This window comes from Dermacentor albipictus, chromosome 2 (assembly GCF_038994185.2).
Source record: "Dermacentor albipictus isolate Rhodes 1998 colony chromosome 2, USDA_Dalb.pri_finalv2, whole genome shotgun sequence".
Taxonomy (NCBI): domain Eukaryota; kingdom Metazoa; phylum Arthropoda; class Arachnida; order Ixodida; family Ixodidae; genus Dermacentor; species Dermacentor albipictus.
Genome location: NC_091822.1, coordinates 18888977 through 18900019, shown reverse-complemented (window position 1 = coordinate 18900019; position 11043 = coordinate 18888977). Strand labels below are relative to the sequence as shown.

Genomic DNA, 11043 nt, shown 5'->3' with positions numbered 1-11043 from the left:
AAGCATTATTTACCTCTGCGTCAAACAGGAAAGAAGAGACAGTACATTCGATACAGCAGCATAAACTCGCTGCCAACGGTGTCATCGATGGCATCCGCCTTTTCGCGAGAGAACTACTCGGCATATAAGTGGGAACTTACGCCGAGCACAGTCTCTAATAATACTTTATAGCACGCGCAAACTGTACGTATGATAAAGCTAAACAAAACCGAGAATCAGTAGTAACAGCCCGTAATATATATGTATCTGGATCACAGTTGCAGTTGTTTAAGGGACTCGGCCGCTCATACTGACTCGTCTGGATGTTTTGCTGCGTTTTGAGATTATTTCACATCAGCGATGCGCCGTTTCTGCAATAACCGAAGCTAACCTGGCGATCTGAAGCTGTAGAGGTAAACAAATGCACCGCTTTGGCAAATCTCATGTGGAAGGCTGTGCTCGAAGGCTTCTTGAATATGTAAAAGGAATACAAAAAGCGATGTGCAATCGCAGACATCAGCGACAACGAACTCGAGGCAACCGCGTCGGCAGACGGAACTCGGCGTGCCTTTATCGGCCGCGCTGCTACCGCAACATCGCACTCGGGCCTATTCACCCACTATACTCGATGGGTGAACGACATGCTGCGCCGGAGAAACCATTAATAATTAATCGTGATCCACGAACCGCACTACCAACGCACGCTCAACATGGGCGCAGGTACACATATCAACCCGTGAAATCCCCGACACCCTTCCAAAACGTTTCCAGCGGCGTGCGTCAGAGGGCAGCACAGGAACATTTAAGAAAAAGATAAGTAACTGTATGTAAAAGATAAAATACCGCACGCCAAGTTTCATCCTAGAGTTACTGTATATGCTACCGCAGGTAGCTAGCATCATAGAGTTTCTAAAAATACCCTAGAGGGAAATGTGGCGCTAGTGTCTACGGGGGTTATCATGAGCGTCACCTCAACCCAACGTTACTAGACTAGGTTCAGTTGTCAAACTCTCCGTAGACATGCGTTTCCCCGCAGGCCGGCTGAGGCCGGTGAACAATAGAAGGCAGCATCCACGTGACCCTGCGTTCCCGGACGTTGGTTCCCTAAGTTGGTTTCCAACTGTCCCTATGAGGCCACTGAATACCTAGTGTGTCACGTGATTGGGGAGGTTTCTTCCCTGTATTACTGCCGGAATATACAACAACCCTAGCGCGTGCAATGACGCGCAGAAACCACGTGCTTCTAAACGCCGTCTCTCCGCTTCGGAATGGCGCACGTCTGTGATCGAGCTGCCATCGGCGATGACGATCGTTGCTGCGAGTTTTGCAGCAAACTATTCATACAGAGGAAGACCATGCTGCAACACATCAGGAACGTTCACAGAATGGCCGTGGATATGTCAAGAAATTGATGAAATGCGACGTATGTGGCACTTCCCTGCCTACAATGGAGAAGTATTCGGTGCACCAGATCGCTGCGCACAACTTCAAGGCTGACTACGTGCACCTGTGTTCCGGAACAATAAGGGTGAGGAACAGTTTTATTAAGTTTATTCTCAGTCATCGTAAGCAAATGACGTTTAAACGCAATATTATATGTAGGACTTTTTTAAATTTCTTGTTGCGCAGTGTGCCTCCAAAAGCAGTTGTTTATACCTTGCGGGCCTTTGTTTTTTCTTTCTCCATCTGTTTCGCGAAGAGTATCTTTTGCCCCCCCCCCCCTTCTTTTTTTTTTTTCTTAAACGAGAGGAGGGATTTGCTCTGCGTTCTCACGTTGCTTTGCGCTACTTGCGTGCGTGGTACAGTCTTCGCCTCAGTGCCGACCGCAATACACTTGCAATTGCGGCTGTCAGCGGCTTGGTCTCCCAGGGTACTTTGGGAAAATTCTTTAGTAGTACCACAGTCCTTCAATTGAAGGACTCTGGTTGTAGATTTCATAAAATAGAGCCAAATTTGACGCACGCGCAATCCTTTTTGCTTTAAGAAGAGTGTGTTAGGAGGCTACTTGGTAAGACATCTTTTTGTGAACTTAAACTGCGCTTGGGAAAAGACACCAACGTAGAAGAAGACAGGACGAACGCAGACTAGCAACTGGTTTATTGAAATCACACATAATGCTGCCTCTTCGAACCAGGCGCATGCCCAAGCCAGATCATAACCGCGTGACCATGGAACACTCCCTCGCCAAGCCCCTATCTACAGTTAAAATTCAAGCTCTTCTTGAAAAGAAGGAGCTTTTCAAGAAGAAACTGAGGGAAGGGATTCACACTGTTCTGGGGCGTAGCTTGCACCACGTGCTCTCAGTTCGTCTTAGTCTTATCGTAACAGCATTGCTGTGAATGTACAGTCTGATTCAATATTGAGGAAGGAGTGAGCATAGATCATGCTTAAGTTTCATACTTGTTTCTTATTAAAACAAAACTAATATGATACATTTTTTGAAGTTATGGCGCATTGCATATTTGAAATTCAATTTTAACAGAAATTTGAGCAATATCAAGGGTGACCTCATGACACAGTCGAGTTGAAGGTGAGGGAGTAAAATAAAGGCTACGTTAGCCCGTGTCCAAAGCCTTCAAAGTGATTATTTTTGTTTGCATCTCTCTCCCCAAAGTACTTGTCACCATCTAATGCTATTTTGTGCTTTTATTACAGAATTTCATGAATGGAAAGCAGAAGAAGAGGGTAGCCAAAACTGCTGGTTCATTTTGCCCAGGGACCCCAAAAAGCTGGCCAGTGGAGAGACAAGGATCCACTATTACTGTAATAGATCAGGTGAGGCAAGGAAAAAGGAAGGTCATAGTGACCGTCGGGAGAAAAGTCAGGGGACTGTAAGCTGTAGGTCTGGTAAGATATGTCTTTCATTTATTACCATCACAATGGACAACACTCAGAGTCCGACACCTGAAAGCACCACCATAAAAGTCAGGTATCAAAGAAACCATTATGGTCATAAACCAGAAATTCAGCACTTGGGAATGAGTGACAAGGAAAAGGCCAGCGTAGCAGAGAACCTAGAAGGGGGTGTGCCCATGAAAACCATTCTAAAGCGAATAAGAACATCTGTGGCATCCAAGCTGATGCCAGTGCACTTGGCAGAGTGCTCAACCCTGCATAACATCAAACGGCAGTTTAACATTGCTGCTCCTGAACGTTGTCACACTAATGACGCTGTCAGTGTAGACATGTGGGTGCTTGTGATGAAAGAAAAAGGTGAAACACTTGTCCGCCTGTACAAGGCACAAGGTGCAGTGGACCCAAGTGGTACATTTTCTTCAGCAGACTTTGCTCTTGTTCTGATGACAGAGCCTCAGAAGGAGCTACTAGAAAAATTGGGCCCTGCAAGGACTGTATGTCTTGACTCCACACATGGAACTATAGAGTACCTGTTTGAGCTGACCACTCTTCTGGTGCTAGATAAAGTAGCATCAGTTGTAGCTATAGCTTATTTCATGTGCAACCAGATGAACGAGCAAACTTTGACAGCATTCTTCAAATATCTGGAGTCGGCCATGGCCAAAAAAGTGGCCGCTAAGACATTGATATCTGATGATGCCTCGCAATTCTACAAAGCATGGTCCAGGGTCATGGGTGCCGCAAAACAGAAACTTCTCTGTGCCTGGCATGTGGATAACAACTGGCATAAGAAGACACTCGAGTGTGTAGAGAGACAGCTAAGGCCACATGTTTACCATAGTGTGTGGCTACTCTTAGAGTTCCTCGCGGAAAAGGCATTTGAAGATTATTTTAAGCAATTCCTATCTAGTGAGGAAGAAAAACTGAGGGACTTCCTGAAGTACTTCAAAGACCACTATGCAGTTAGGCCGCAAGAGTGGGCCTATCGCTTTAGGACTAGAGCAGCTGTCAACACTAACATGCACCTTGAGAGCAAGCACAGGACGTTAAAGCATACTATGCTGGAGAGAAAACAGAATAAGCATGGTGACAAACTAATTTCTGCCCTCATGGACTTGACAAATCATTTTTTTATGAAAAGGGCTAGCCAGATGATGAAAGGGGCAAAGGGTAAGGAGCTGAGAACAATTCATAAGAACCACAGGTCTGGCAGTGAAATGGCAGCTTGTGCCAAAATAAATGAAGATGCATATGGACTGTGCCATCTCAGTCTATTAAAGGGCTCTCATATAAAGTGTCAAAAGTGAAAGATGGTGCTTGCTGTCCTTTGAGGTGCAAGGAATGCGCAGTGTGTGTGCAAGCACAGTCACTGTGTGGTCATCGCTAATCCAACTAGCAGCAACAAGGCCCATGAGAGCTCACCCAAAGAAGCATGTGAGGCAAGTCGGGCATTGCACATTGTACAGAGTATAACAAAGCTGGAAGCAGCCAAAGCAGTGTCAAGCTCAACACTCTTAAGAGCAAAAATGGACTCAGTCAGACAGGCAATATCAGATGGTGAAGTCTCTGAGGGTGTGGCTGAGAAGGCAAACAATTTGTTTGAGCCAGTTTTCATGCTTGTGGAAAGTGAAAGTGGCCCAAAAAGAAAGATGCCAGACCATTCAAATGAACCAGCCAACAAAAAAGTTGTGCACCTGTTAAGATTTCACTCTTCAAAAAACCCTAGATTGTCGCAGCCATCATCTAGCCTTTCAAGGCCCACTGAAGCTCAAAAGGAAGTCCTTAAATAACAGCTTAGGGACAGCAACATAGAAACTGAAGAGATAACCACGTCAGCAGGGCACGATAACTGGTAACAAGCCTCCATTGCAGTTAGGAAGAATGAAGTGGTGCAGTAGTGCTGTGCTGTCATGCCTTATAGAAGCAGGTTGAGGGCTCGCATATAAACAAATGACATGTGGTCTCTGATGATTAGCCCGTCTGTTTTTGTCTGTGGTGTGCAGCCATATGTCACAGCTGGATGGTATGTGTGTTAGAGCACGAGAGATGCCTCCATGCTTGTTGTATGAGCTGCTGGTAAGTGTTCTGGGAAAATAGGTAAAGACCCAGTGGTTATCTCTGGTATGTGGCAGCTGTTGGATAGTAGTGTGTTAGAGCACGCCTCCATGCTTGTCATATGAGCCGCTGGTAAGTATGTCTGTACATAGGAAGCGCATTGGACGGTGTGTAGTGTTTCGGTGTGCAAAAGCCTCCAATGTGTTTTGCTACTTATAAATTTGTGTAAACACTCAGTAGCGCAGTAGTCATGATGTTGCACTGCTGAGCTCAAGCCTGCGGGTTCAATCCCAGCAAAGGTGGCTGCATTTCAGTGGTGGTGAAATGAAAAAAAAAAGCATGTAGTTGAATTCAAGTGCACATCACAGAACCCAAGGTGGTCAAAATAATACTGAGTCCCGCACTGTGGCATGCCTCATAATTCGATCTAGATGTTGTGTTCCGTGTGATGTTCTTTATTGCCCATTTGAATAAACTTTTATTTTTCAGATTACCAAAATAGAGGGTATATGCAGTGGTGTTGTGTGCAGTCTGGATAAGTTGCTCTGGTCATGAGCACTCAATGAAAACTTCTGCATATTTGGCTGCAGCAGACAGTGTCATAATGATAGTAAAGACTATGCAGAAAGCTTTAGGCCACTCTACGTATCAGATCAGTTTTATATTGCATCCCTTATGGTGCTTATGGTGGCAGAATAATAATTGGCAATGCTTCCTTACACATTTAATATTTTTCTTTTGGAAGAGAAACCTTGGAAGAATAATCTACAACAATGCTCCTACCTTCTCTTTCACTGTCTCCCCATTTCTTTTCTACACTTCAACTTCATTCTACGCACTATCTTATTCTCCTCTTCATCCTACATTGACGGTGTGGGAAAGTGAGCTAAGCGTGCATAAAGATTGCTGTGCAGAACTTAATTGCAGCACTGACGAAGACAAATCTTTGTCAAAAGGTTCATTACAGCTACATTCCCCCTCCAAACACTGTTTATCACTTCAAGCCTTCATATTCCTGTGAGCTTTTGTCTTGTTTAACAGTTGTAACAGTCATACTATTTATTACTATCAATAGCCAGCATACATTTAGCACTGCAAAGTGCTGTTTAGAAGACGTGTGAGTTTCTACTTCCCTTATGATAAATACTCCAGACATTCAGTCTCTAATTTATGAAAATCTTTCAAACGTTGCCAGTGATGACCACCATATGGGTTAATGTCGGCATGGGACTGAGGCTTTCCTGAAAAGGAACAGTTATGTTTTGCTCATATAATGTGACTGACAGTTTCTGCTGTAATTTTTGCACTTGTCAACTGCACTGTGAAGAGTTCGTTTCTGTGAATATGTGCTGGCCTGATTCTTCTTAATCACGCATTTCAGATCTTGTGCTGTGAGATGAGGAGGTGTAAAATAAAAACACCGTGTAGATTTCACAATGCCTTAAGAAACCACGCAAAGCTTGGGGATGAGGCATTACATGCAACTTGAACCAAGTGTCTGGACTCAGCAAGTAAACGTTTTGTCATGAGTGAGGGTGTCGGCGTTACTTGTAACTGCCTTTAAATAAAAGTTTGTTTCAAAACAGTGGCTCAACTCTGTGTTCCCCCGGTAAAAAACAAAACCATTGGGATTTGCAATTCTCTTTTTAAACATAATTGACCAATATGAATACAAAAAAAACTTTATGAATCAAGATATAAGCTTGCCATACCATGGAAACACTTGAAACTCCTTTTGAGAAGCTTACTCATACGCGAACACATTATAGCAATTATTTTCAATCGTATACCCACAATTTGCCTCGTCACCATGTCAAGTTTCAAGGCAGATTTTTTTTAGACTCCAGGAAGCCGTATGCTTAATTCTATCCATTGTTTACGGCACTGCATTTGATTTTCTATAACAAATAAAATCGAATTCTCCATTGATTGCACCGACGCTCACGTTATAATTATATGCTATTATTATTGACTAGTCTTTTATATATATTCTTGGATGGTGGGGGCTGCACTGGTGGCGTTCTACGAATTTGCGCCGCGTGTTTGTGCGGGTAAACTTAAGCGCAGAATTTTTTTTTTGCGCGTTATGAAAACAATGCACTGCAGGTCTTTTAATTAATGCAACGGGCTGTATGAAATATCAGTCAAGGGGTTGGAAACGTCGCTATAGAGAATCCCGACTATTTTCTTTTGCGTGTGTGTATTTGGAGTTGATGCACAGCTTTCTTTATTTACTTATTTTGGCTACATTGCGCCAATTGCGCTTCCATGGAATAAAGAAGCGCGCTTGCCGACTCGATCGCAAGGGGCCAGCCTGATCAACATCAATATCAGCAGCAATGGCGGATTTGCGCTTGCTGTGGCGCTTGCGAAGTTTTCAATAGTTTTCGCCTTTTAAGTGATTCTTTTGCTATTTTAACGTGTGGAGGTTCATTGTACGTCTGTTTTTTCAAGTTTGGCATGTGTTTTAACACATGTGAAGGTGTAGTCTTTTCTTCTTCAGCGGATATATGTACAAGACCCCGTTCACCGTCTATCAGGTAAGATGTGGACGTATGCTACACGCAAGCGTAGTGCTTCATTAAGCCGCAGTGCACTACAAAGTTAAGCATGAATGGTACACAAAATTCACAAGTTCTAAGTATTGCCAAGAACAACCACTGATTGGCGAAGTTCTCACAGGCGTTGCAGAAGTTGTTGGGCGCGGCAGTGCTGAACGTAGCGTTAGCGGCTTAAATCGTGTTTTTTTACAAGTAACAACGTGTCACCATTTCATATTATTGGCGGCGTCTCCAGGACACCAAATCGGTTACGGGGACACCAGAGCTAGAACCCGGACTGGTCCATGGGTTGGGGCTCGCCGAGGCGTGCGCGTGCTAGTAGTATATCTAGGATGCCCGTAGGCTGTGTGTAAGTCGTACTTCCCGAATTTTCTGACGCATTTTAAGATCAGCTGTCCGCTTTCGCGGACAAAAAAGCAGGAGTCAGGGTGGTCCGTGGGTTGGGGCAACAGAACCTGCTTCCAGTTTGGGACCGCCCTGCTTCCAGTTTTGATCCCTCCGCTACCCCTTGGGTACCCTGCCGCCTCCTTGATTAGAATCTAATGCTCTCCTGAGGCCTCTGTTTGCCGGTTACATGTGCCCTCCTGGAGCAGTACTTGTAAATGAATCCGATCTATCGTCGCAACGAAAAAAGCGCCCCGCGACTTCTACAACACCAGTCAGAACCTTGCCCATTGGTTTACCTATGTGTGGCCGCAAATACCTGAAACTCAATGCCAGTTCAACATATTTGTTGGCAAGGGTGTCAGGTCGTTGCTTTGTGTGGAATCGGCCTTTTCTCAATTCTTAAGAATTTAACTGGAATGCACCTGACCAGTGCTGTTCCGTGGTGCTTGCCACCAATCCCTTGGACAGGGAAGACATGAGTATCCCTGTGCATACACTTTATACGCAGTGGTGTGACCGCTTCCTTTGGGAAACTACCACGTTAGCGATATTGTGAGCGCAATGTGGCTTTCCTTCATCTTCCTCATCCGTACGTAGTGTGTCGCTTCTTCCTCGCCATAGCTCTAGCTCGGCAAAAATAAAGCGGTTCCTTAGAAGTGGTGAAGGTGCTGGGGTTCTGCATACCAAGGGCGTATAAGGTAACAGTGCTTGTGCCTTTAATATGTCGCATTCGATCATTTTGAGACGTGGTGGTGTTCATGCGTTAGCACAATTCCAGGACATCCGCAATGTAAGAGGTACATGATTCTCCAATTGTATACTCTCTCCAGGCCTTTCTCACAACCTCAGCACAAGTAGTGGGAGAATAAAAAAACTGACAAAGCTGGTGCATGAATGTTGCCCAGTCAGAAAGATCTGGCTCTTGGATCAAAGCCAATTGTTTTTTTACATTGTAGAGGCAGACGGGCATGCTGTGAAGTTTCTAAGAACTGTCCCACCATTGCTGACTCTGTTGTACATTTATCAAACCACTTGATTCTCACCATGCTCAAGCTATGGTGACAAAGACGCCCCACATGCTTTACAGTCACATATTGCACTCGCAATACATCTGTTATGCCAGTTTGCCGAAATGAGCATGCACAGTAGTGACGAATTCACTATGCATGCACAGGGATTTGCCTTTCCTGTCCTATGGGCTGTTGGCAAGCATCACAATGCTACACTCGTCAGGTACACCTCAGCTTTCAGTATGTTTACATTCGGTTGCATGAACATGGAGGGAGTGCGTTCGCTGTAATCAGTACCACACATTTTGCTAATGTAGGCTTGAGTGGCTTTCCCATGCCTCCACTAAATAGTCAAAATACTTCCATGTATGATAGAATGATGAGCATTTAACCTCCAGACATGCAGCAGTCTTTACACCACTGCAAGGCAGAAGCAGCCTTCTCACCATGTTCACGCTCAAATAAATCCCATTATTAAGGCATTTTATGGGCCTCCCAAACCGCCTGCACCACCTGAATGATGTCACTTGTTGTTGCACCTGGCTGTTCATTTCATTTGGCATCCTCTGTTCGCACATATTCGTTTCCAATACAAGAAAATTGCAGGGCTGGTTCGCAATCTTTTCTGTTTTCCTTATTTTTTTTATGGCCTTGTAAAACTGAGAAACGATAATGAAAAAAAGAAACAAAGGCTGCCTTCCTGTTCACCAGTGAAAGCATTGTTGCTTAGAAAGAGGCGCAGAAAAAGATGTATATGCATGTCGGACAGCCTGCACAAGGTTTTATCTTTGTCTCTTCAAACATTGCGTACCTGCGTCAGTGGACTCGCTGTTCTGTAGCATTATCCCTGGCAGCGGAAGCACTGTCCCAGAGCTCTAAAGAGTCATCGGAAGCACAGTGCTAAACCTTCATCCTTGAAATGTGAAGAACGTCACTGGACAGGACAAGAGATGACAAGGTGAGACTGATTGGGGCAATTTTGTGGTGATGGGTGCCACCTGGTTGAGCGCACAGTATGGTCCCCTGTCCTGAGAAAAGCTTTTCTGGGAGCTCTACACGGTGGAAAGGGGACCAGAGAAGTACAAGCGCACCAGGGGAGAAATGAAAGTCGCATTGTGAAGCATGGTACTGTCATTTCTGGTTGCTTCATGACGCAGTAATGATAGTCGCAGCACAATATTTTTCAATTTATTCTGGCAACTCACGATATGCAAGTGAATGCTGCTTACTCTGATCATGTGGCTGCGTTTCAGTGCTTGGATATTTAAGGCCACGTTGCAAAATGCACAAGAGATTTATAACCGACTTCGTATACACAGAAAATACAAGAACAGTTCTAATAGCACTGAAAAGACAGAGCATTCATGGCGTCGTTCAAGCTCAGTGTCCTTGAGCGTCACAAGAACTAGTCTAACTGATGTTATGACTGGCCTGTGTGGTCGATTTGTGTCGCGCCACCAAAGCAACAGCGAAAGGCTGGACCCTTTAGATACGCCGAGCCGCCTGCAACCGTTGGAAAACGCCTAGGAGGCCCCAATAGCAATAAGACCTTATCATTTGTGCAGGCATTTTCGCCTTCTTACCCACGGCTTGCACAACACCCTGATGTCTGCTTAGTCTCCACAGTGTTGTCTCCCTTCAGCAAGTGGGACGATTAAGCTTCGTGTGTGCATTCGTTCTTTCTCTTCGTCCTCGGCAGGGAAGATGCCAGCGTTGTGTGCGTGTGTGTGTGTGTATGCGCATGTCAGTGCCTTTCCTTCTACTGAGCCAGTGGGGGTTAGAAAATTCGTTGAACACTTTCATGTATCGAGCGGCAGCCGCCAGCGTGGAGAGTGTTTTCTCTCTCCTTTTCTTGAGCGAGGGTATTCCAAACACTATAAAGGACGTCTTCGCTAATGGACTCCAGCCTTCAGTTTTTGAGCAAACTAGCATGTCTGTGGCTCACCATCGAGAAACTTGCAGAGTTGACCACTCCGTAACAATGTGAAGTAAACATTCATTGCTACTCGTTGAATTGTTGCCGTATCTCCTGCCTGGCCCCCTCGGCACTCATGAGCTGCTGCAAAATGCAGTCAGCGGCACGATCCGACAACCAATGGTAAGCTCCAGACCACCAAGCCCACGCTACTTCCACAGTCTTGGGTTCCCATCTTTAATATGGAGCAGCAGCAAAAAAAGAATTGACATCTGTGAAT

At 45.0% G+C, this 11043-nt stretch overlaps 1 protein-coding gene across 1 annotated transcript; it reads left to right on the top strand.

The window, feature by feature from the left end:
* The first annotated feature begins 1255 nt into the window (after positions 1-1255).
* Positions 1256-6393, top strand: LOC139046677 (uncharacterized). Its single transcript, XM_070533501.1, has 2 exons — positions 1256-1507; positions 2635-6393. Exon 2 carries the CDS (start codon positions 2859-2861, stop codon positions 4140-4142), a length of 1284 nt encoding a protein of 427 aa, XP_070389602.1. The 5' UTR covers positions 1256-1507; positions 2635-2858; the 3' UTR covers positions 4143-6393.
* Positions 6394-11043: the final 4650 nt, after the last annotated feature.

Bases quoted from the DNA above. Each gene is read 5' to 3' on its own strand.
- LOC139046677 (XM_070533501.1), top strand. From the start codon at position 2,859: ATGGACAACACTCAGAGTCCGACACCTGAAAGCACCACCATAAAAGTC.